Raw genomic sequence first — 27001 nt, forward strand, 5'->3', positions numbered from 1 at the left:
GAAGACTTACACGGACATTACATGCAACTAATTTCACCATCAAATTACTACTAAAATAAAAAATTAAGAATTACAGGCATTGAGTGAACATGTTTTAACAATTAAAGCACAATGTTCAGTAGCAGAGTCAACTGTTTCCACTTGCATCTCCAACTTCAAATTCCTGACTTTGTCAACGAATGCAAGACATAAATGGTAAGTTGCTTTATCATTCTAACTTTATTACATTTTTCACTTTCCAACATAAAACAAACCAATATTCTTCTAAAACACAGAATATATGTCCTTTTCTTTTATGATTAAAGTGCATTTTCACCTTGGAAGAGTGTACAAAAATATTTTGTAAAACACACATGCAGAAGAAAAAAAATAATATTTACAAGGCACTTCCAGGCACAACCAAAAGGGGAAGGGAAACGGAAGGGCAAGTTCTGTACATAGTAACATTCACATATGAAAAAGCATTTCATTGCAGAGGCTGATTAAAACACTTTGGAAACATTAAATAAGTCAAACCCTTCATTCATGTTCACGCCAAAAACTTGGTAAACACCAGGTGGCACAGACAAGACTGACAAAAATCTATAAATTCAGTGTTTTTTCTTCAAATACATGTTGCTTCTTTCCCCTGAACAATTTAAAACTTACCACAAAAAAAATTCTCTAAAATGTGGTGCTGAACATGTGACTTGATTGGGAACTCTCATAGTGCTGATACTTGGTATGTTATTCCCACTCCCAGCAAACAGGAAATTGATTAAAAAAAAAAAATTCTCACCTCTTAAAATGAAAGACAGAGAGCAATGAGGACATTTTTTATGCTTCCATAACGTGCTTTAAAGCTGAAAGGGCATCTCCCTAGACTGTTGCCAATGAAGATTACAAAATTGGGTGCACACAGAGTTGTTAAAGCTTATATTCCTGAAAAAATATATCACTACAAGATTTCTCTAACAAAATATATTTTTCTACCCCAACTGCAGCCCGAAAACCCTGAAGGATTTGGCATGACATTAATGAGGCCGCATTTTGAAATATGTCATAGCTATAAAAACAGCATTTACATTATATGGGAGAATATCTGTGATAAAAGTCCTGCTTCTATTCTTTAGAACAAGCAATCCCATGAAACACACCTCATCACCTCCAACCCCCAACAACTCTAAATAAGAAGATCCATTTATTCAGTTGTGGGCATTGTATTTACTCAACACATTTACGATGTTAAAATATTAGAAAAATTGTGCTTAAAAACATTCAGTGATTAGAAATCCACTTGGGATATAAATAATTTTGAAATACAGGATGACCGTGTACCCATACAGAAAATTACAGTGCAAATCGAGTGTCATCTACAGTGCCTTTAACCCTAGACAAATGCACGGATCAAACCTACCTTCCACAAAGATAACCATTATGTGAGGAATTCAACAACATCTTTTTTTTTAAATTAACATTGTATTTTCTATTACCGCTGAATACAGGAAAGTACTCCCATACCAAGATGCCTGATATGAGGACAATTTTCAAGCAACAGGTCCTCTAGACGGCGCAAAGCAAAACACACGAAAACAAAGGAAGGAAACAAATCAAAAGCCATGATGAGAGGCAAATTTATCGAACACAAACAGGCAATCTACACAATGCTCTCTAAAGGGCAAACAGTGTCTTAAACCACTCTATTAGGTGCTGGGAGGCAAGGTTAGTTTTAGTACCTGTGTGCCAACACATGCATTCAGACACTGAACCCACCTGGGTCAACGAGGCTTACAAAGGTTCAGAAAATCGGAGGGTTATATCACCAGCTACCGCCTACTTCATTTAGAACAGTAGCTAAAAGAAAGCAAACAATCCTATACCCTGAAATGCACTACTTAAGTTAAACTAACTACTGCTTTCCCAATGACTTAAAAAAAAAGCATGCTTGTCTTCAGCTAACACCTGGGGGAGAACTCCAATCTACTTTCTTCTCCAAAAAGAAGAAAAATCTTGCAAGAATTTCAAAGAAATAATAATACTTAACTGAAATATCGGAAGACTTGACCAAAGCCCATGTGTTCATTATTCGAAGAAAGTTTCCTATCAAAAACTGTACCTCGTCAAACGACCCCCAGAGACAAGAATGAAAAAAAAAAAACATGTAGACCACGTAATAATTCATAATTGCACTCTTATCCCAAATATTCCCTGATTTGCCTAACACTGGAGACGATGCCAGCTATACCGAGTAACCTTTGCCGTTCTAGTTATTAAGAAAGGACGAGATTGAAGGTTATGGTGCTCCACTTCGCTACAGATCTGGCTAAAGTGACCACTAAAGTGTTCCACACCAACATACTTCTCAGAATTGTACTGAAAATGTAAAGACAGGTGTTAAGTACACAAGCAAACATTGTGGATAGGTTAAAGCCTGACAAACTCAAAACTACAATATAAGCCATGAGCCAGTTTACACTGCTCTACAGAAGAGGGCCTGCATGTTACATAGGAAAGGATTAGCAGCACCATGTAAAGCTCAGCACTGTCCTCTTTCTTCTTTCTCCACTGTGCAGAGGGAGCTTATGATACTTTGGATAATGTGATGCACAACTCACGTCTTGATTCATCACCACCAAAACCTGAATATTATTATTACAAGGCAGTGTGATGTGCAAGGGTGGGTTCTTTATCTGGCAAGGTGTCCCAAACATCTTAACCCAGACTCTCAATTGACAGAGACTGTTGACTTGCAAAGCAGAAACAAAAGCCAGTTGAACAGCTTTGATTCTCATCAGTAGTAAGGGCCACGTTTGTCATAACCTGAATAACTAGGCCACTCTGGAAATATGCCGTGGGAGCACCTAGGACTTCCATACTGATCGAAGGTGATCCCAAAATCTGGTCCGTTTCTAAGATGTTCCCCTTCATGGGCAGTTCTCAGTTCTGAGCGAATGATGCGATAATTCTGGCCCTTGTTGCTGTCCCAATAAGTCTTTCCCTCACACTCAAAGCACACAGCAAATTCAAGTCTCTCGTGAGACTGAATCCTTTCTGGCAAGTTGATATCAAACGAAAATGTGTCCCGGTCTGAACCTGCATATGTATCCTTTACGTACTGGCAATCGTAGTCCACAAAGGTTTTCCAGGTGTCAAATGTCAACCTTAGTTTGACACTCTTATGGAAAGCAAGATTCTTCACTTTGACAGTGCCTACAATGGCTTTATCCTTCAACATGCAGTTTTCCAGGCAGACATAATCTGCCTGGAGTCTATTTCTGAAATCTAAGTAGTCGGCAGAGGGCTGAGCAAAGTCCAATACAAAACTGTCTTTCTCCACTGTTGTCAAGCCTACAATGTTTTCTATCAGTTCTGTGATGTTGAATGGGACATCAAAAGGGTCATCAAACTCGGAGAACACTTTCACCATGGTGAGTGAAAATCCTTTGTGATCAGCAAAGGACACACGCTTCTTCCCCTTTTTCTCCCGACAAGACATGTCGGAGCTGGCATGCTGACTCACTTCAATCTTACTATGCAACTGAATGCATGGCCGTAGGGGTTTTGTATGCTTGGTGCCAAGCTTGCACGTGAAGCGGTCCCGTCGCAATGGTGGAGAATGTAGGTACAACTGCATGGCGATGTCAACTGCCATTGTTGGCTTGTGAGGAAAGTAATCCAAAACTCTGCAAGAAACAGGAAGAAAGTCATTAATAAGTGATCAATACATTCATATAAACACTAACATATATGCCAAAACAAGAGCCAAAAGTGTATCATGTCAATATCAATATTTCTCAGGAGGCTCAAGGGAAGGCAACAAATGTGAATGGACGAAGTGCACGCCTTTAAACATTGCAATACATAGCCTATTCAATATAGTGCAGTTGTAATCACGATAAACGAGCTGAAAGCTGAATATCCCTACATTAAGTAAGTACATTTGGAGATATGAATTTCCTACTAGCTATATCAGTGCTACAGTTCTAATACATTTTTACCAAGGGTTCGCAATTTAAAAAAAAACAAAAAAAAAACGTGCTTTCAGGGAGGTACCCCAAATTACTTACAGATTCAAGGGTGGATATGACAACATACAATATTAAATTAGTCGCCACCTCAGTCTAAGCAGTTGTTCCTATCACAGTGGAGACTACAGCAGCAATGTTGAACTAAAATATCTATCAACATGGAATGCCTCCAAATGAAAAATTACATGCCACCAACTTCCTTGGTATCAAAGGAATATCAGTAACAGGCTTTGGTACTGCATGAATGGTCATTCAACTAGTAGCTTTAAACACATTTTGAAAATGTGTAATCATTTTGTAGCCAAGGATCAGCTCGCTTTCTGAAAAAGTAGCCGTTTTACTCTGAAACGTTTGCTTACTAATTTTGAGTAAACACGTTGGGTCTCTAAATACCTACTTTTATTTCACTATGACAAGCAAATGTGCCTCAAATGCCAATGTATTATCAGATGTAGAGAATCCCACATTAAAGCAAAGTACTCCAATATACTGTTGTCATTGCAGTGCTAGGGCTGGACACCGTAATGACAAAGAAGCTACCAATGCCAATAATGCCAAAGATCACTCCCACTGTGCTTCTGAGGCAGAGTTAGGCCAAGGATATGTGCCATATGCGAAAAATTATCACGGTGCTAAAAATGACCATAGTTAAGCCCAGCATATTCTTGGAACGACCACCTTTCTGTCACAGCTGAACATCAGAAGGCCATAGGTACCCACGCATGAAATATGGGCATTATTATGCCATAAGTGATCCCCAATGAAGTGGATTTGGCCAGGACTAGGCCATGGTCGAGTGTTAGTTACAGCTTAACTTCCATTATTCTAGGAGAGCACAGTAACCAAGGTTTGAAACATTGAGAAAAATGGTTTGGGAATGTACTTTGTCTCCGCTGAAGTGCCAAACTGGGAACGAAGCCAGTCTTGGCGTATATTGAGGATACAGTGCACGTTCATGGACCTCAGCAAATGAAATACTGAGAGCAAGTTATTTTCTGGATGATTAGCAACTACTTCTATAGTCTGCCATTATGGTTTGTTATTTTATAGTGCTGTAGTCTTTTCACAGTTTATTACAAAAGTAGTGATTATAAAATCACACCAGTATCCTTATACTACTGTTAAAGATTTTTTTTTTATGTGCGTGTATATATATATATATATATATATATATATATATATATACACACACATACACAGGGAGTGCAGAATTATTAGGCAAGTTGTATTTTTGAGGATTAATATTATTATTGAACAACAACCATGTTCTCAATGAACCCAAAAAACTCATTAATATCAAAGCTGAATATTTTTTGAAGTAGTTTTTAGTTGGTTTTTAGTTTTAGCTATGTTAGGGGGATATCTGTGTGTGCAGGTGACTATTACTGTGCATAATTATTAGGCAACTTAACAAAAAAAAATATATACCCATTTCAATTATTTATTATTACCAGTGAAACCAATATAACATCTCAACATTCACAAATATACATTTCTGACATTCAAAAACAAAACAAAAACAAATCAGTGACCAATATAGCCACCTTTCTTTGCAAGGACACTCAAAAGCCTGCCATCCATGGATTCTGTCAGTGTTTTGATCTGTTCACCATCAACATTGCGTGCAGCAGCAACCACAGCCTCCCAGACACTGTTCAGAGAGGTGTACTGTTTTCCCTCCTTGTAAATCTCACATTTGATGATGGACCACAGGTTCTCAATGGGGTTCAGATCAGGTGAACAAGGAGGCCATGTCATTAGATTTCCTTCTTTTATACCCTTTCTTGCCAGCCACTCTGTGGAGTACTTGGACGCGTGTGATGGAGCATTGTCCTGCATGAAAACCATGTTTTTCTTGAAGGATGCAGACTTCTTCCTGTACCACTGCTTGAAGAAGGTGTCTTCCAGGAACTGGCAGTAGGACTGGGAGTTGAGCTTGACTCCATCCTCAACCCGAAAAGGCCCCACAAGCTCATCTTTGATGATACCAGCCCAAACCAGTACTCCACCTCCACCTTGCTGGCGTCTGAGTCGGACTGGAGCTCTCTGCCCTTTACCAATCCAGCCACGGGCCCATCCATCTGGCCCATCAAGACTCACTCTCATTTCATCAGTCCATCAAACCTTAGAAAAATCAGTCTTGAGATATTTCTTGGCCCAGTCTTGACGTTTCAGCTTGTGTGTCTTGTTCAGTGGTGGTCGTCTTTCAGCCTTTCTTACCTTGGCCATGTCTCTGAGTATTGCACACCTTGTGCTTTTGGGCACTCCAGTGATGTTGCAGCTCTGAAATATGGCCAAACTAGTGGCAAGTGGCATCGTGGCAGCTGCACGCTTGACTTTTCTCAGTTCATGGGCAGTTATTTTGCGCCTTGGTTTTTCCACACGCTTCTTGCGACCCTGTTGACTATTTTGAATGAAACGCTTGATTGTTCGATGATCACGCTTCAGAAGCTTTGCAATTTTAAGAGTGCTGCATCCCTCTGCAAGATATCTCACTATTTTTTACTTTTCTGAGCCTGTCAAGTCCTTCTTTTGACCCATTTTGCCAAAGGAAAGGAAGTTGCCTAATAATTATGCACACCTGATATAGGGTGTTGATGTCATTAGACCACACCCCTTCTCATTACAGAGATGCACATCACCTAATATGCTTAATTGGTAGTAGGCTTTCGAGCCTATACAGCTTGGAGTAAGACAACATGCATAAAGAGGATGATGTGGTCAAAATACTCATTTGCCTAATAATTCTGCACTCCCTGTATATATATATAAGTGTTACAAGTTGTTTTCTTCGAAGAAGTCTTTGAGTCACAAGATCGAGGGACTCCTCCCATTTCAGCTCCATTGCGCATGGGCGTCGACTCCATCTTAGATTGTTTTCCCCCCAGAGGGTGAGGTAGGAGTTGTGTATTACAGTAATAGTGCCCATGCAATGGAGTAAACATGTATGTACATAATGTAGTTTAAGGTGATATATTTACAAATGTTCAAGATCAACTTCGAAACGGCTACAGGCTCCCGGGGAGGCGGGTGGGCGCATGTGAATCTGCAGAGTCTCATGCCACGAACAGATGTACACTGGATAAGAGACATTTTCCGTTCGATGGCATGTGTAGCTGCAGATACACATGCTTTGCATAGACTAGTAAGCAGTTATCTCCCCAAAAGCGGTGGTTCAGCCTGTAAGAGTTGAAGTTGTTTGAAACAAAGTTTGTAGTACTGCCTGGCCTACTGTGGCTTGTTGTGCTGTTAACACATCCACGCAATAGTGTTTGGTAAACGTATGAGGCGTAGACCATGTGGCTGCCTTACATATCTCAGTCATTGGAGTGTTTCCTAGAAAGGCCATGGTAGCACCCTTCTTTCTAGTTGAGTGTGCCTTTGGTGTAATAGGCAGTTGTCTCTTTGCTTTGAGATAACAGGTTTGAATGCATTTAACTATCCATCTAGCAATGCCTTGTTTGGAAATTGGATTTTCTGAATTAGGTTTTTGGAAAGCAACAAATAATTGTTTTGTTTTCCGAATTTGTTTGGTTCTGTCAATGTAGTACATTAACGCTCTTTTGATGTCTAACGTATGCAGTGCTCTCTCAGCTACAGAATCTGGTTGTGGGAAGAACATTGGTAGTTCTACTGTTTGATTCAAGTGGAACGGTGATATGACTTTTGGTAAGAATTTTGGATTTGTTCGAAGAACTACTTTATGCTTGTGTATTTGAATAAATGGTTCTTGTATGGTAAATGCTTGGGTTTCACTTACTCTTCTTAGAGATGTGATGGCAATTAGAAATGCAACTTTCCATGTTAAATATTGCATTTCACATGAGTGCATGGCCTCAAAAGGTGGCCCCATGAGTCGTGTTAAGACAATGTTGAGGTTCCATGAAGGAACTGGTGGTGTTCTTGGTGGTATAATTCTTTTTAGGCCTTCCATAAAGGCTTTAACCCCTTCGCTGCCAGGCCTTTTCCCCCTCCTTTGCCAGGCCTTTTTTTGCCTATTTGGGGCAGTTCGCGCTTAGGCCCTCATAACTTTTTGTTCACATAAGCTAACCAAGCCAAATTTGCGTCCTTTTTTTCCAACATCCTAGGGATTCTAGAGGTACCCAGACTTTGTGGGTTTCCCTTGAAGGAGGCCAAGAAATTGGCCAAAATACAGTGAAAATTTCGTTTTTTTTAAAAAAAATGGAAAAAGTGGCTGCAGAAGAAGGCTTGTGGATTTCCCCCCGAAAATGGCATCAACAAAGGGTTTGTAGTGCTAAACTCAGCAGCTTCCTAGCTTTCAGGAACAGGCAGACTTGAATCAGAAAACCCAATTTTTCAACACAATTTTGGCATTTTACTGGGGCATACCCCATTTTTGCAATTTTTTGTGCTTTCAGCCTCCTTCCAGTCAGTGACAGGAATGGGCATGAAACCAATGCTGGATCCCAGAAACCTAACCATTTCTGAAACGTAGACAAAATTCTGAATTCAGCAAGGGGTCATTTGTGTAGATCCTACAAGGGTTTCCTACAGAAAATAACAGCTGAAAAAGAAAAATATTGAAATTGAGGTGAAAAACACATCAATTTTTCTCTATGTTTTACTCTGTAACTTCTCCCTGCAATGTCAGATTATGGAAAGCAATATACCGTTACGTCTGCTGGACTCCTCTGGTTGCGGGGATATATAGGGCTTGTAGGTTCATCAAGAACCCGAGGAACCCAGAGCCAATAAATGAGCTGCACCCTGCAGTGCGTTTTCATTCTATACCGGGTATACAGCAATTCATTTGCTGAAATATAAGGAGTAAAAAATTGCTATCAAGAAAACCTTTGCATTTCCAAAAAGGGCACAAGATAAGGTGCTGAGGAGCAGTGGTTATTTGCACATCTCTGAATTCCGGGGTGACCATACAAGCATGTGAATTATAGGGAATTTCTCAAATAGATGTCTTTTTTACACACTCTCCTATATTTGGAAGGAAAAAATGTAGAGAAAGACAAGGGGCAATAGCACTTGTTTTGCTAATCTATGTTCCCCCAAGTCTCCCGATAAAAATGATACCTCACTTGCGTGGGTAGGCCTAGCGCCCGCGACAGGAAACGCCCCAAAGCGCAACGTGGACACATCGACAATTTTGGGAGAAAACAGAGGTGTTTTTTGCGAAGTGCCTACCTGTAGATTTTGGCCTCTAGCTCAGCCGGCACCTAGGGAAACCTACCAAACCTGTGCATTTCTGAAAACTAGAGACCTAGGGGAATCCAAGGAGGGGTGACTTGCGGGGCTCGGACCAGGTTCTGTTACCCAGAATCCTTTGCAAACCTCAACATTTGGCTAAAAAAACACATGTCCCTCACATTTCTGTGGCAGAAGGTTCTGGAATCTGAGAGGAGCTACAAATTTCCTTCCACCCAGCGTTCCCCCAAGTCTCCCGATAAAAATGATACCTCACTTGCATGGGTAGGCCTAGCGCCGGCGACAGGAAACACCCCAAAGCGCAACGTGGACACATCCTAAATTTTGGGAAAAAACAGAGGTGTTTTTTGCGAAGTGCCTACCTGTAGATTTTGGCCTCTAGCTTAGCCGGCACCTAGGGAAACCTACCAAACCTGTGCATTTCTGAAAACTAGAGACCTAGGGGAATCCAAGGAGGGGTGACTTGCGGGGCTCGGACCAGGTTCTGTTACCCAGAATCCTTTGCAAACCTCAAAATTTGGCTAAAAAAAACACATGTCCCTCACATTTCTGTGGCAGAAAGTTCTGGAATCTGAGAGGAGCTACAAATTTCATTCACCCAGCGTTCCCCCAAGTCTCCCGATAAAAATGATACCTCACTTGCGTGGGTAGGCCTAGCGCCGGCGACAGGAAACACCCCAAAGCGCAACGTGGACACATCCTAAATTTTGGAAAAAAACAGAGGTGTTTTTTGCGAAGTGCCTACCTGTAGATTTTGGCCTCTAGCTCAGCCGGCACCTAGGGAAACCTACCAAACCTGTGCATTTTTGAAAACTAGAGACCTAGGGGAATCCAAGGAGGGGTGACTTGCGGGGCTCTGACCAGGTTATGTTACCCAGAATCCTTTGCAAACATCAAAATTTGGCCCAAAAAACACATTTTCCTCTCATTTCGGTGACAGAAAGTTCTGGAATCTGAGAGGAGCCACAAATTTCCTTCCACCCAGCGTTCCCCTAAGTCTCTCGATAAAAATGGTACATCACTTCTGTGGGTAGGCCTAGCGCCCACAAAAGGAAATGGCCCAAAACACAACGTGGACACAACATATTTTTTCACAGAAAACAGAGGTGTTTTTTGCAAGGTGCCTACCTGTGGTGTTTGGCCTGTAGCTCAGCCGGCCCCAGGGGGAGGGGGGCAGAAATGCCCTAAAATAAATTTGCCCCCCCAACCCCCACCCTCCCCCGCCGGGAGCGACCCTTGCCTACGGGGTCGCTCCCCCGCGTGACATTGGCACCAAAAAACAAATCCCCGGTGCCTAGTGGTTTCTGCCCCCTTGGGGGCAGGTTGACCTAAAATTGGCCAATCTGCCCCCAGGGGGGCAGAAATGGTCTAAATACAATTTGTCCCCCAGGGGAGCGACTTTTGCCTGATGGGTCGCTCCCCATCTCTTAAAAAAAAAAAAAAAAGAAAAATTCCCCTGGCGCCTAGAGTGTTCTGCCCCCCCCCCCCCCCGGGGGCAGTTCGGCCTAATAATAGGCCAATCTGTCCCCCGGGGGGGCAGAAATGGCCTAAAATAAATTTGCCCCCCCAACCCCCACCCCGGGAGCGACCCTTGCCTATGGGGTCGCTCCCCCTGCGTGACATTGGCGCCAAAAAACAAATCCCCGGTGCCTAGTGGTTTCTGCCCCCTTGGGGGCAGATTGACCTAAAATTGGCCAATCTGCCCCCAGGGGGGCATCTCTAAAAAAAGAAACAAAAAAAAAAAAAAAAAAAAACCATAAAAAAAAAATTGTCCTGCCGCCTAGAGTGTTCTGCCCCCCCCCCCCCCCGGGGGCAGTTCGGCCTAATAATAGGCCGATCTGTCCCCCAGGGGGGCAGAAATGGCCTAAAATAAATTTGCCCCCCCAACCCCCCCCCCCCCCCCCACGGGAGCGACCCTTGCCTACGGGGTCGCTCCCCCTGCGTGACATTGGCGCCAAAAAACAAATCCCCGGTGCCTAGTGGTTTCTGCCCCCTTGGGGGCAGATTGACCTAAAATCGGCCAATCTGCCCCCAGGGGGGCAGAAATGGTCTAAATACAATTTGCCCCCCAGGGGAGCGACCCTTGCCTGATGGGTCGCTCCCCATCTCTAAAAAAAAAAAGAAAGAACAACAACAAAAAAAAAAAAAACACAAAACAAAAATTTGCCCTGGCGCCTAGAGGTTTCTTCCCCCCCTGGGGGCAGATCGGCCTAATAATAGGCCGATCTGCCCCCAGGGGGGGCAGAAATGGCCTAAAATAAATTGCCCTCCCCCCCAGGGAGCGACCCTTGCCTAAGGGGTCGCTCCCTTTGCGTGAAATTCACGCAAAGAAAAAACTCCCTGGTGTCTAGTGGTTTCTACCCCCCTTGGGGGCAGATTGGCCTCATCAAAATAGGCCAATCTGCCCCCAAGGGGGGCAGAAATGGCCAAAATATAATTTTCCCCCAAGGGGAGCGACCCTTGCCTAAGGGGTCGCTCCCCACCAAAAAAAAAAAAAAAAAAAAAGGTCCCTGGTGCCTAGAGGTTTCTGCCCCCAGGGGGGGCAGAAAAGGCCTTTTCAAAAAAATGCCTCCCCTGGGAGCGACCCTTGCCCAAGGGGTCGCTCCCTTTTGTCAATTTCAAAGAAAAAAAAAAAATCCCTGGTGTCTAGTGGGGTTTCAAAAGCCGGATCGCAAGCAATCCGGCTTTTGAAACCCTCGGAGGGACTTCAAAGGGAAGGAAATACTTTTCCTTCCCTTTGAAGCCCCTCCGGGCCTCCCAAGTGATTGAAAAAGAAATGCTTTTGCATTTCTTTTTCAATCGAGGCCCCTGTGACACATCAGCGCGCGCGGACGTCACAGGGGGGTGGGTGGGGGGGTCGGGGTATGTGGAAGGGGAAGGTCTTCCCCTTCCATCCCCGACTTGGGGGGGGGGGGGGGGAAGGGGGGTGCACGGGGGCGCGCCCCCAAGTTCCCCTGTGCCATGGACGAGATGATCTCGTCCAAGGCACCCAAGAGGTTAATGACTGGTATCCTAAACAATGAAGTTGAGTGGGTAATTTGCAGGTAAACTGAAATTGCGGTAAGATGTATCTTAATGGATGAAAAAGCTAGTTTTGACTTTTGCAAATGTAGCAAGTAGCTTACGATGTCTTTAGCAGATGCATGTAAAGGTTGAATTTGATTATTATGGCAATAATAAATAAACCTTTTCCACTTATTTGCATTGCGATGTCTAGTGGTTGGTTTCCTAGCTTGTTTTATGACTTCCATACATTCTTGTGTAAGGTCTAAGTGTCCAAACTCTAAGACCTCAGGAGCCAAATTGCTAGATTCAGCGATGCTGGATTGGGGTGTCTGATCTGTTGATTGTGTTGAGTTAACAGATCTGGTCTGTTTGGTAGTTTGACATGAGGTAGTACTGAGAGGTCTAGCGTTGTGTACCAAGGTTGTCTTGCCCAAGTTGGTGCTATGAGTATGAGTTTGTTTTGACTCAACTTGTTTACTAGAGTGGGAGAGGGGGAAATGCGTATGCAAATATCCCTGACCAACTCATCCATAATGCATTGCCCAGAGACTGATCTTGTGGGTACCTGGCTGCGAAGCCTTGGCATTTTGTGTTTTCTTTTGTTGCAAATAGGTCTATTTGTGGTGTCCCCCAATTTTGGAAGTACGTCTGTAGTACTTGGGGGTGAATATCCCATTCGTGGATTTGTTGGTGATCCAGAGAGAGATTATCTGCTAATTGATTTTGAATTCCTGGAATAAACTGTGCTAATAGGCGAATGTGGTTGTGTATCGGCCAATGCCATATGTGTTGAGTGTGTCCCTCCCTGTTTGTTTAGGTAATACATTGTTGTCATGTTGTCTGTTTTGACAAGAATGTGTTTGTGGCTTATTATTGGTTGAAAAGCTTTTAATGCTAGAAATACTGCCAATGTATGTGAAACTGTTTTTGCTGAGTGTTCCATTGTCCCTGAATGCTGTGTTGATTGAGGTGTGCTCCCCACCCTATCATGGAGGCATCTGTAGTTATGACGAATTGAGGCACTGGGTCTTGAAAAGGCCGCCCTTGGTTTAAATTTATATTGTTCCACCTGAAGCAAGGTGTATGTTTGGCGGTCTATCAACACTAGATCTAGAAGTTGACCCTGTGCCTGTAACCATTGTGATGCTAGGCACTGTTGTAAGGGCCGCATGTGCAATCTTGCGTTTGGGACAATGGCTATGCATGAGGACATCATGCCTAGTAGTTTCATTACTATTTTGACTTGTATCCTTTGGTTTGGATATATGACCTGTATTACATTGTGAAATGCTTGTACTCTTTGTGGATTTGGCGTGGCAATCGCTCTTGCTGTGTCGATTGTTGCCCCTAAGTATTGCTGTGTCTGACACGGCTGAAGGTGTGATTTTTTGTAGTTGATTGAGAAACCTAGTTTGTGTAGGGTTTGTATGATGTACTTTGTGTGTTGTGAACACCGTTTTAGTGTGTTGGTTTTGATTAACCAATCATCTAGGTACGGGAACACATGTATTTGCTGCCTTCTGATATGCGCAGCTACTACTGCCAGGCAATTTGTAAAGACTCTTGACGCAGTAGTTATTCCGAATGGCAACACTTTGAATTGGTAGTGTACCCTTTGGAATACAAATCTTAGGTACTTTCTGTGTGAAGGATGTATTGGTATATGGAAATAAGCATCCTTGAGGTCTAGTGTTGTCATGTAGTCTTGTTGTTTGAGCAGTGGGATTACGTCTTGTAATGTCACCATGTGAAAGTGGTCTGATTTGATGTAGGTATTTAATGTTCTTAGATCCAATATAGGTCTTGGTGTTTTGTCCTTTTTGGGTATGATAAAGTAGAGAGTAAACTCCTGTTTCTTTCTGTTGGATTGGTACTAATTATATTGCTCCTTTCTGTAGCAATGCCTAGATCTCTAGTCCTAGAAGATCCATATGTTGTTTTGACATATTGTTTTTTCGGTGGGACGTTTGGAGAGAATTTGAGAAATTCTATGCAATAACCATGCTGGATAATTGCCAGTACCCAAGTGTCTGTTGTTATCTCCTCCCAAGGTTTGTAAAAATTGCTTAGTCTCCCCCCCCATAGGTGTTATGTGTTGGGGATGTGTGACTTGGAAGTCACTGCTTGTTTTGAGGAGTTTGGGGGCTTTAGAACTTCCCTCTATTCTTTTAGAATTGTCCCCCTCTATATTGCTCCCGAAAACTTCCCCGCTGATATTGGCTTTGATAAGTGGGCCTTGCTTGTGAGGTTGTGGCTTCTGTAGGTTGACCTCGAAACCCTCCCCTAAATTGTGTCTTGTGAAATGTGCCTCTGCTCTGTGGGGAGTAGAGTGCGCCCATGGCTTTTGCCGTATCAGTGTCTTTTTTGAGTTTCTCAATAGCAGTGTCCACCTCCGGCCCAAACAACTGCTGTTCATTAAAAGGCATATTCAGCACGGCTTGTTGTATTTCCGGCTTGAATCCTGACGTACGCAACCATGCGTGTCTCCTTATTGTTATTGCAGTATTTACTGTCCTTGCAGCTGTATCTGCTGCATCCATTGCTGACCGTATCTGATTATTTGAGATACTTGGTCCTTCCTCCACCACTTGTTGTGCCCTTTTCTGGAACTCTATGGGTAAGTGTTCTATGAAATGCTGCATTTCGTCCCAATGAGCTCTATCGTATCTTGCCAGAAGTGCTTGTGAGTTGTCAATGCGCCATTGGTTTGCTGCTTGTGCTGCAACCCTTTTCCCCGCAGCGTCGAATTTGCGACTCTCCTTGTCTGGAGGTGGTGCGTCTCCCGAAGTATGAGAGTTTGCTCTCTAGCGAGCTGCCCCAACAACCACAGAGTCTGGTGTTAATTGCTGCGTAATATAAACAGGGTCTGTTGGCGGTGGCTTGTACTTTTTCTCCACCCTTGGAGTTATGGCCCTGCCTTTCACATGATCCTGAAATACTTGTTTGGAGTGTTTTAGCATTCCAGGGAGAATAGGTAAGCTTTGGTATTGGCTATGAGTGGAGGATAGTGTATTAAACAAAAAGTCATCCTCAATTGGTTCTGCATGCAAGGTGACGTTATGAAAAGCAGCTGCCCTTGAGACCACCTGCGTGTAGGATGTACTGTCTTCAGGTGGCGACGGCCTCGCAGGGTAACAGTCTGGGCTGCTATCTGACACCGGAGCATCATAAAGGTCCCATGCGTCGGAATCATCTTGACTCATTGCAGTATGAATCGGGGATTGCATCAGTGGTGGAGTGGCTACCGGTGATGTGTGCATTGATGGTGGTGGAGATGGTTGCGGAGTTGTTTGTCTTGCCACCTTAGCCTGTGGCTGCTTGTCCTTTTCTTGAAAGGCAAGTCTTCTTTTCGTTTTAATTGGGGGAAGAGTGCTTATCTTCCCTGTGTCCTTTTGAATGTGGAGCCTCCTTTGAATGTAGTCTGGCTCCATTGATTCAAGTTCTTCTCCGAACTTATGTCCTTGCATTTAGGAGGACAATCCCTGTTCCTCTGTGTAGGAACCTGTTTTCGGTTCCGAGGCTGGATGTTTCGGAATCGAAACCTTTTTGGGCTCCGAGGAAACCTTCTTTATTTTCGGCGTCGTGGTGTCTCGGTGCCGACCCATTTCGGTGCCACTGTCTCGGGCCCGAGATTGCTGTGTGCCGGTATCTCGACCGGAGTCGGATGACTTAGACACAAGCGTGCCCTTTTTCGGTGCCGATGATCGGTCACCTATTTTTCAGGTTAAGCCATGGCCTGTTGGCGGTGGCGTCCCCTGGGCTTTTGTGGTCTTCTCGTGAGTTTTATGTTTCGACGTCTTACTCACGGTTTTCGGCATTTCTTCGGGATCAAGCTCGTCTGAGTCCGACTCCTGAATGGAGAAGGTTTCTTCTTCCTCCTCGAAACGCCCTTGTCCTGTCGGCGCCAACGCCATCTGCAGTCTTCTGGCTCTCTTAATGTCTTCCTCGATCGAAACGCTCGACAGGCTTCACAAGTATCTTCCTTGTGCTCTGGAGACAAACACAAGTTACAGACCAGATGCTGATCTGTATACGGATACTTGTTGTGACATCTTGCGCAGAAGAGGAATGGGGTCCGTTCCATCAGCCTTGGAGACACGTGGCCGGGCCGACCAGGCCCCGAAGGGGGAATCGAAAAAACCCCGAAGGGCAACCGGAGCTCTTCAAAAGTCGGTGTCGATCTGTTGTAACTAACCAGATACCGAACGCAAACAATACAGACGATTTTTCCGAGATTCTAAATAACTTTCCGACCCGAAACACAGGGCAAAAAGAAACACGTCCGAACCCGATGGCGAAAAAAAAAAAAAAAAAAAAATCTAAGATGGAGTCGACGCCCATGCGCAATGGAGCCGAAATGGGAGGAGTCCCTCAATCTCGTGACTCGAAAAGACTTCTTCGAAGAAAACAACTTGTAACACTCCGAGCCCAACACTAGATGGCGGGATGTGCAAAGCATGTGTATCTGCAGCTACACATGCCATCGAACATATATATATACACACATATATATATATATATATATATATATATATATATATATATTACACACACACACATATATGTATATACACACACACACAATATATATCAACATGAAGGTATATCAGCAAAGGAGAGAACAGTAAAAAATAAAAATAAAAAAAAAAGAGTCAAAAGCATCAAATATTTGTACAGAGCTGCAGTCCTCTATACAACTACTTCTACTTACCTGTCGGTTTTACAGAGTATGGAGACACAACTTGTGTTGTTCCTCTGTGCAAAGGAGAAACCTGGCATTTGTGGGGAGGAAAAACCCCACAAGTGTCACACTGAATATAACATTTTAAATTGAATGGAGGAAAAGTATTTAATTAGATACTAAAAAGGTATCAGATTAAAAAGGCAGGACAATGTTTCAATTTGATTTTTTTTCAATATTGAAGTTAAAATCTTATTTAAGAGGATGCACAAACTTATTACCCATGCCCAGCATATGGAACAAGCTTAGAGTGGATCATAATCGCAGTCTATTATTCAACATGGTAATGAATAGCATTAAGGTAAAGCCCGTAAGGCTTGACTCCTTCTTGAGCAGGCAGAGACTATTTTTGCAGGATCATCAACAATGGCACTGGCAGATCAATGGCTTTCCAAAAGTAAAGCTGACAATTGGATGATGGTGGTGGCGGGGTCACCCGTGGTTTAGTGAGGATGCATCCTGTATGTGATTTTGCCTCCGGCTGGCATTGTTTTTCTTGCGGTCTATATAAGATCAGTCCCACTTGAGTGCCAGATCTCTAGCTGGTTTGGAATGCTTCTTAACCAATTGATTTCTATTTTGGTGCCAAAGTGGTCTGTGCTAAAGATGGAGGTCGGCTCAACACAGTCGGCTTCCATGGTCTCAGATGAATTTTCAGCTCAGAGCCTGAAGGCTGGGAGTCCAAATCATTTTTTCAGTACCAGCCATGGCCTGTTGGCAGTGGTGGCCCAGCAGCCTTTTGTTTGGTGGAAGCCGAATGCCTTTTGTGGTGAGGAACAGGGGTTTCTGTGCTCACAGTAGTTTGAATTGGCAAAACATCTTACATCTCAATGTTGAGCTCCAAGTCAGAACCCTGGAATGCCTCTTCCTCCGATGCAGAGGCCTCACGACGTTCCTGTTCTTCAACATCATGTTTCCAAAGATATCAGGAGTTTCTCTTAGCTTGAACTGACAGGCAGGGCTTGCAATCCTCCTCCCTGCGTTCTGGAGACATACAGGTCACAGACCTGATGCAGATTGGTCCAGGGATACTTTGCGTGGCAGTTCAGGCAGAACCGAAATGGCGCCTGTTTCACCAGCAGGGCATTCTCTGAGGGGATGGAAATGTATGCCCCGAAGGATGCCACAAAGAGCCCATGGATGTGACGAGTGATAGTTTTCAGAGAAATCGATGTACAAGAAGGTAGACGTGTTAGAAAATAATACCGACAAGGGTAATGGTGAAGCACGAACTGAAAGAAGCCAGAGAAATTGTCTTGACTTGGAGAGCAAACAGATAAAAAAACAGATGAAAAAACAAAACTAACAATGGAGTTGATCCCCATGATCACCAAGAGGAGTCATGTTGTAATGTGTTCGTACATTCAAGCACGCGAGCTCTTGAGAAGCGCGAGCTCTTGACGGTTCCGATGCCGGGTTACCACGGAGACGAGTCCGAGGTGCGGCGGCAGTTACGAGGAGCCGGCAAGAGGGAGGCGCTGATCTTTGACATTGGAATAAATACTACAACACAAACTACGGCGTGATATTTTATACCTACAACAAGTCACCCTTTCAAAGATTCCTTTCAAGTGACGAGGTAAACAACTTGCACTTACTGACCCAGCTCTAAATGGCAGGAGTATGTAAATCATGTGTACCTCCATGCTACACATACCAAACAGCATGTTTCATCAAGTGATGAGTACAATAAAACGGAGCATGGCCAACAGTGAATGAGTGGTGAAATGCAAAAACACTGAGATGAAAGAGTGCACAAATTAGGTCAAAAGTAGAGAAATTAAGTACAAGACATGAGAAACCGAAGACTTACACGGACATTACATGCAACTAATTTCACCATCAAATTACTACTAAAATAAAAAATTAAGAATTACAGGCATTGAGTGAACATGTTTTAACAATTAAAGCACAATGTTCAGTAGCAGAGTCAACTGTTTCCACTTGCATCTCCAACTTCAAATTCCTGACTTTGTCAACGAATGCAAGACATAAATGGTAAGTTGCTTTATCATTCTAACTTTATTACATTTTTCACTTTCCAACATAAAACAAACCAATATTCTTCTAAAACACAGAATATATGTCCTTTTCTTTTATGATTAAAGTGCATTTTCACCTTGGAAGAGTGTACAAAAATATTTTGTAAAACACACATGCAGAAGAAAAAAAATAATATTTACAAGGCACTTCCAGGCACAACCAAAAGGGGAAGGGAAACGGAAGGGCAAGTTCTGTATATAGTAACATTCACATATGAAAAAGCATTTCATTGCAGAGGCTGATTAAAACACTTTGGAAACATTAAATAAGTCAAACCCTTCATTCATGTTCACGCCAAAAACTTGGTAAACACCAGGTGGCACAGACAAGACTGACAAAAATCTATAAATTCAGTGTTTTTTCTTCAAATACATGTTGCTTCTTTCCCCTGAACAATTTAAAACTTACCACAAAAAAAATTCTCTAAAATGTGGTGCTGAACATGTGACTTGATTGGGAACTCTCATAGTGCTGATACTTGGTATGTTATTCCCACTCCCAGCAAACAGGAAATTGATTAAAAAAAAAAAATTCTCACCTCTTAAAATGAAAGACAGAGAGCAATGAGGAAATTTTTTATGCTTCCATAACGTGCTTTAAAGCTGAAAGGGCATCTCCCTAGACTGTTGCCAATGAAGATTACAAAATTGGGTGCACACAGAGTTGTTAAAGCTTATATTCCTGAAAAAATATATCACTACAAGATTTCTCTAACAAAATATATTTTTCTACCCCAACTGCTGCCCGGAAACCCTGAAGGATTTGGCATGACATTAATGAGGCCGCATTTTGAAATATGTCATAGCTATAAAAACAGCATTTACATTATATGGGAGAATATCTGTGATAAAAGTCCTGCTTCTATTCTTTAGAACAAGCAATCCCATGAAACACACCTCATCACCTCCAACCCCCAACAACTCTAAATAAGAAGATACATTTATTCAGTTGTGGGCATTTTATTTACTCAACACATTTACGATGTTAAAATATTAGAAAAATTGTGCTTAAAAACATTCAGTGATTAGAAATCCACTTGGGATATAAATAATTTTGAAATACAGGATGACCGTGTACCCATACAGAAAATTACAGTGCAAATCTAGTGTCATCTACAGTGCCTTTAACCCTAGACAAATGCACGGATCAAACCTACCTTCCACAAAGATAACCATTATGTGAGGAATTCAACAACATCTTTTTTTTAAATTAACATTGTATTTTCTATTACCGCTGAATACAGGAAAGTACTCCCATACCAAGATGCCTGATATGAGGACAATTTAAAAGCAACAGGTGCTCTAGACGGCGCAAAGCAAAACACACGAAAACAAAGGAAGGAAACAAATCAAAAGCCATGATGAGAGGCAAATTTATCGAACACAAACAGGCAATCTACACAATGCTCTCTAAAGGGCAAACAGTGTCTTAAACCACTCTATTAGGTGCTGGGAGGCAAGGTTAGTTTTAGTACCTGTGTGCCAACACATGCATTCAGACACTGAACCCACCTGGGTCAACGAGGCTTACAAAGGTTCAGAAAATCGGATGGTTATATCACCAGCTACCGCCTACTTCATTTAGAACAGTAGCTAAAAGAAAGGAAACAATCCTATACCCTGAAATGCACTACTTAAGTTAAACTAACTACTGCTTTCCCAATGACTTTAAAAAAAAGCATGCTTTTCTTCAGCTAACACCTGGTGGAGAACTCCAATCTACTTTCTTCTCCAAAAAGAAGAAAAATCTTGCAAGAATTTCAAAGAAATAATAATACTTAACTGAAATATCGGAAGACTTGACCAAAGCCCATGTGTTCATTATTCGAAGAAAGTTTCCTATCAAAAACTGTACCTCGTCAAACGATCCCCAGAGACAAGAATGAAAAAAAAAAACATGTAGACCACGTAATAATTCATAATTGCACTCTTATCCCAAATATTCCCTGATTTGCCTAACACTGGAGACGATGCCAGCTATACCGAGTAACCTTTGCCGTTCTAGTTATTAAGAAAGGACGAGATTGAAGGTTATGGTGCTCCACTTCGCTACAGATCTGGCTAAAGTGACCACTAAAGTGTTCCACACCAACATACTTCTCAGAATTGTACTGAAAATGTAAAGACAGGTGTTAAGTACACAAGCAAACATTGTGGATAGGTTAAAGCCTGACATAAACTCAAAACTACAATTTAAGCCATGAGCCAGTTTACACTGCTCTACAGAAGAGGGCCTGCATGTTACATAGGATAGGATTAGCAGCACCATGTAAAGCTCAGCACTGTCCTCTTTCTTCTTTCTCCACTGTGCAAAGGGAGCTTATGATACTTTGGATAATGTGATGCACAACCCACGTCTTGATTCATCACCACCAAAACCTGAATATTATTATTACAAGGCTGTGTGATGTGCAAGGGTGGGTTCTTTATCTGGCAAGGTGTCCCAAACATCTTAACCCAGACTCTCAATTGACAGACTGTTGACTTGCAAAGCAGAAACAAAAGCCAGTTGAACAGCTTTGATTCTCATCAGTAGTAAGGGCCACGTTTGTCATAACCTGAATAACTAGGCCACTCTGGAAATATGCCGTGGGAGCACCTAGGACTTCCATACTGATCGAAGGTGATCCCAAAATCTGGTCCGTTTCGAAGATGTTCCCCTTCATGGGCAGTTCTCAGTTCTGAGCGAATGATGCGATAATTCTGGCCCTTGTTGCTGTCCCAATAAGTCTTTCCCTCACACTCAAAGCACACAGCAAATTCAAGTCTCTCGTGAGACTGAATCCTTTCTGGCAAGTTGATATCAAACGAAAATGTGTCCCGGTCTGAACCTGCATATGTATCCTTTACGTACTGGCAATCGTAGTCCACAAAGGTTTTCCAGGTGTCAAATGTCAACCTTAGTTTGACACTCTTATGGAAAGCAAGATTCTTCACTTTGACAGTGCCTACAATGGCTTTATCCTTCAACATGCAGTTTTCCAGGCAGACATAATCTGCCTGGAGTCTATTTCTGAAATCTAAGTAGTCGGCAGAGGGCTGAGCAAAGTCCAATACAAAGCTGTCTTTCTCCACTATTGTCAAGCCTACAATGTTTTCTATCAGTTCTGTGATGTTGAATAGGACATCAAAAGGGTCATCAAACTCGGAGAACACTTTCACCATGGTGAGTGAAAATCCTTTGTGATCAGCAAAGGACACACGCTTCTTCCCCTTTTTCTCCCGACAAGACATGTCGGAGCTGGCATGCTGACTCACTTCAATCTTACTATGCAACTGAATGCATGGCCGTAGGGGTTTTGTATGCTTGGTGCCAAGCTTGCACATGAAGCGGTCCCGTCGCAATGGTGGAGAATGTAGGTACAACTGCATGGCGATGTCAACTGCCATTGTTGGCTTGTGAGGAAAGTAATCCAAAACTCTGCAAGAAACAGGAAGAAAGTCATTAATAAGTGATCAATACATTCATATAAACACTAACATATATGCCTAAACAAGAGCCAAAAGTGTATCATGTCAATATCAATATTTCCCAGGAGGCTCAAGGGAAGGCAACAAATGTGAATGGACGAAGTGCACGCCTTTAAACATTGCAATACATAGCCTATTCAATATAGTGCAGTTGTAATCACGATAAACGAGCTGAAAGCTGAATATCCCTACATTAAGTAAGTACATTTGGAGATATGAATTTCCTACTAGCTATATCAGTGCTACAGTTCTAATACATTTTTTACCAAGGGTTCGCAATTTAAAAAAAAAAAAAAAAAAAACGTGCTTTCAGGGAGGTACCCCAAATTACTTACAGATTCAAGGGTGGATATGACAACATACAATATTAAATTAGTCGCCACCTCAGTCTAAGCAGTTGTTCCTATCACAGTGGAGACTACAGCAGCAATGTTGAACTAAAATATCTATCAACATGGAATGCCTCCAAATGAAAAATTACATGCCACCAACTTCCTTGGTATCAAAGGAATATCAGTAACAGGCTTTGGTACTGCATGAATGGTCATTCAACTAGTAGCTTTAAACACATTTTGAAAATGTTAATCATTTTGTAGCCAAGGATCAGCTCGCTTTCTGAAAAAGTAGCCGTTTTACTCTGAAACGTTTGCTTACTAATTTTGAGTAAACACGTTGGGTCTCTAAATACCTACTTTTATTTCACTATGACAAGCAAATGTGCCTCAAATGCCAATGTATTATCAGATGTAGAGAATCCCACATTAAAGCAAAGTACTCCAATATACTGTTGTCATTGCAGTGCTAGGGCTGGACACCGTAATGACAAAGAAGCTACCAATGCCAATAATGCCAAAGATCACTCCCACTGTGCTTCTGAGGCAGAGTTAGGCCAAGGATATGTGCCATATGCGAAAAATTATCACGGTGCTAAAAATGACCATAGTTAAGCCCAGCATATTCTTGGAACGACCACCTTTCTGTCACAGCTGAACATCAGAAGGCCATAGGTACCCACGCATGAAATATGGGCATTATTATGCCATAAGTGATCCCCAATGAAGTGGATTTGGCCAGGACTAGGCCATGGTCGAGTGTTAGTTACAGCTTAATTCCATTATGCTAGGAGAGCACCTTAACCAAGGTTTGAAACATTGAGAAAAATGGTTTGAGAATGTACTTTGTCTCCGCTGAAGTGCCAAACTGGGAACGAAGCCAGTCTTGGCTTATATTGAGGATACAGTGCACTTTCATGGACCTCAGCAAATGAAATACTGAGAGCAAGTTATTTTCTGGATGATTAGCAACTACTTCTATAGTCTGCCATTATGGTTTGTTATTTTATAGTGCTGTAGTCTTTTCACAGTTTATCACAAAAGTAGTGATTATAAAATCACACCAGTATCCTTATACTACTGTTAAAGATTTTGTTTTAATGTGCGTGTGTGTGTATATATATATATATATATATACATATTTTTTTATGGAAAATGTCACTTACCCAGTGTACATCTGTTCGTGGCATGATTCACATGATTTGCACATCCCGCCATCTAGTGTTGGGCTCGGAGTGTTACAAGTTGTTTTCTTCGAAGAAGTCTTTGAGTCACAAGATCGAGGGACTCCTCCCATTTCAGCTCCATTGCGCATGGGCGTCGACTCCATCTTAGATTGTTTTCCCCCCAGAGGGTGAGGTAGGAGTTGTGCATTACAGTAATAGTGCCCATGCAATGGAGTAAACATGTATGTACATAATGTAGTTTAAGGTGATATATTTACAAATGTTCAAGATCAACTTCGAAACGGCTACAGGCTCCCGGGGAGGCGGGTGGGCGCATGTGAATCTGCAGCGTCTCATGCCACGAACAGATGTACACTGGGTAAGAGACATTTTCCGTTTGATGGCATGTGTAGCTGCAGATACACATGCTTTGCATAGACTAGTAAGCAGTTATCTCCCCAAAAGCGGTGGTTCAGCCTGTAAGAGTTGAAGTTGTTTGAAACAAAGTTTGTAGTACTGCCTGGCCTACTGTGGCTTGTTGTGCTGTTAACACATCCACGCAATAGTGTTTGGTAAACGTATGAGGCGTAGACCATGTGGCTGCCTTACATATCTTAGTCATTGGAGTGTTTCCTAGAAAGGCCATGGTAGCACCCATCTTTCTAGTTGAGTGTGCCTTTGGTGTAATAGGCAGTTGTCTCTTTGCTTTGAGATAACAGGTTTGAATGCATTTAACTATCCATCTAGCAATGCCTTGTTTGGAAATTGGATTTTCTGAATTAGGTTTTTGGAAAGCAACAAATAATTGTTTTGTTTTCCGAATTTGTTTGGTTCTGTCAATGTAGTACATTAACGCTCTTTTGATGTCTAACGTATGCAGTGCTCTCTCAGCTACAGAATCTGGTTGTGGGAAGAACACTGGTAGTTCTACTGTTTGATTCAAGTGGAACGGTGATATGACTTTTGGTAAGAATTTTGGATTTGTTCGAAGAACTACTTTATGCTTGTGTATTTGAATAAATGGTTCTTGTATGGTAAATGCTTGGGTTTCACTTACTCTTCTTAGAGATGTGATGGCAATTAGAAATGCAACTTTCCATGTTAAATATTGCATTTCACATGAGTGCATGGCCTCAAAAGGTGGCCCCATGAGTCGTGTTAAGACAATGTTGAGGTTCCATGAAGGAACTGGTGGTGTTCTTGGTGGTATAATTCTTTTTAGGCCTTCCATAAAGGCTTTAATGACTGGTATCCTAAACAATGAAGTTGAGTGGGTAATTTGCAGGTAAACTGAAATTGCGGTAAGATGTATCTTAATGGATGAAAAAGCTAGTTTTGACTTTTGCAAATGTAGCAAGTAGCTTACGATGTCTTTAGCAGATGCATGTAAAGGTTGAATTTGATTATTATGGCAATAATAAACAAACCTTTTCCACTTATTTGCATTGCGATGTCTAGTGGTTGGTTTCCTAGCTTTTTTATGACTTCCATACATTCTTGTGTAAGGTCTAAGTGTCCAAACTCTAAGACCTCAGGAGCCAAATTGCTAGATTCAGCGATGCTGGATTGGGGTGTCTGATCTGTTGATTGTGTTGAGTTAACAGATCTGGTCTGTTTGGTAGTTTGACATGAGGTACTACTGAGAGGTCTAGTGTTGTGTACCAAGGTTGTCTTGCCCAAGTTGGTGCTATGAGTATGAGTTTGTTTTGACTCAACTTGTTTACTAGAGTGGGAGAGGGGGAAATGCGTATGCAAATATCCCTGACCAACTCATCCATAATGCATTGCCCAGAGACTGATCTTGTGGGTACCTGGCTGCAAAGCCTTGTCATTTTGTGTTTTCTTTTGTTGCAAATAGGTCTATTTGTGGTGTCCCCCAATTTTGGAAGTACATCTGTAGTACTTGGGGGTGAATATCCCATTCGTGGATTTGTTGGTGATCCCGAGAGAGATTATCTGCTAATTGATTTTGAATTCCTGGAATAAACTGTGCTAATAGGCAAATGTGGTTGTGTATCGGCCAATGCCATATGTGTTGAGTGTGTCCCTCCCTGTTTGTTTAGGTAATACATCGTTGTCATGTTGTCTGTTTTGACAAGAATGTGTTTGTGGCTTATTATTGGTTGAAAAGCTTTTAACGCTAGAAATACTACCAATGTATGTGAAACTGTTTTTGCTGAGTGTTCCATTGTCCCTGAATGCTGTGTTGATTGAGGTGTGCTCCCCACCCTATCATGGAGGCATCTGTAGTTATGACAAATTGAGGCACTGGGTCTTGAAAAGGCCGCCCTTGGTTTAAATTTATATTGTTCCACCTGAAGCAAGGTGTATGTTTGGCGGTCTATCAACACTAGATCTAGAAGTTGACCCTGTGCCTGTAACCATTGTGATGCTAGGCACTGTTGTAAGGGCTGCATGTGCAATCTTGCGTTTGGGACAATGGCTATGCATGAGGACATCATGCCTAGTAGTTTCATTACTATTTTGACTTGTATCCTTTGGTTTGGATATATGACCTGTATTACATTGTGAAATGCTTGTACTCTTTGTGGATTTGGCGTGGCAATCGCTCTTGCTGTGTCGATTGTTGCCCCTAAGTATTGCTGTGTCTGACACGGCTGAAGGTGTGATTTTTTGTAGTCGATTGAGAAACCTAGTTTGTGTAGGGTTTGTATGATGTACTTTGTGTGTTGTGAACACCGTTTTAGTGTGTTGGTTTTGAATAACCAATCATCTAGGTACGGGAACACATGTATTTGCTGCCTTCTGATATGCGCAGCTACTACTGCCAGGCATTTTGTAAAGACTCTTGGCGCAGTAGTTATTCCGAATGGCAACACTTTGAATTGGTAGTGTACCCTTTGGAATACAAATCTTAGGTACTTTCTGTGTGAAGGATGTATTGGTATATGGAAATAAGCATCCTTGAGGTCTAGTGTTGTCATGTAGTCTTGTTGTTTGAGCAGTGGGATTACGTCTTGTAATGTCACCATGTGAAAGTGGTCTGATTTGATGTAGGTATTTAATGTTATTAGATCCAATATAGGTCTTGGTGTTT

General features: G+C 42.2%; 2 protein-coding genes across 2 annotated transcripts; both read right to left on the reverse strand.

Moving 5' to 3' along the window:
- Positions 1–200: 200 nt before the first annotated feature.
- On the reverse strand, positions 201–3767 carry LOC138296411 (protein phosphatase 1 regulatory subunit 3B-like). The gene has a single exon (XM_069235511.1). The coding sequence runs from the start codon at positions 3629–3631 to the stop codon at positions 2771–2773; it is 861 nt and encodes a 286-aa protein (XP_069091612.1). The 5' UTR covers positions 3632–3767; the 3' UTR covers positions 201–2770.
- Positions 3768–18935: 15168 nt separating this feature from the next.
- Positions 18936–22392, reverse strand: LOC138296417 (protein phosphatase 1 regulatory subunit 3B-like). The gene has a single exon (XM_069235524.1). The coding sequence runs from the start codon at positions 22362–22364 to the stop codon at positions 21504–21506; it is 861 nt and encodes a 286-aa protein (XP_069091625.1). The 5' UTR covers positions 22365–22392; the 3' UTR covers positions 18936–21503.
- Between the last annotated feature and the right edge of the window lie 4609 nt (positions 22393–27001).

Source organism: Pleurodeles waltl, chromosome 1_2, assembly GCF_031143425.1.
Source record: "Pleurodeles waltl isolate 20211129_DDA chromosome 1_2, aPleWal1.hap1.20221129, whole genome shotgun sequence".
NCBI lineage: Eukaryota > Metazoa > Chordata > Amphibia > Caudata > Salamandridae > Pleurodeles > Pleurodeles waltl.

Coding starts and splice junctions, on each gene's coding strand:
- LOC138296417 (XM_069235524.1), bottom strand. CDS start 22,364: ATGGCAGTTGACATCGCCATGCAGTTGTACCTACATTCTCCACCATTG.
- LOC138296411 (XM_069235511.1), bottom strand. CDS start 3,631: ATGGCAGTTGACATCGCCATGCAGTTGTACCTACATTCTCCACCATTG.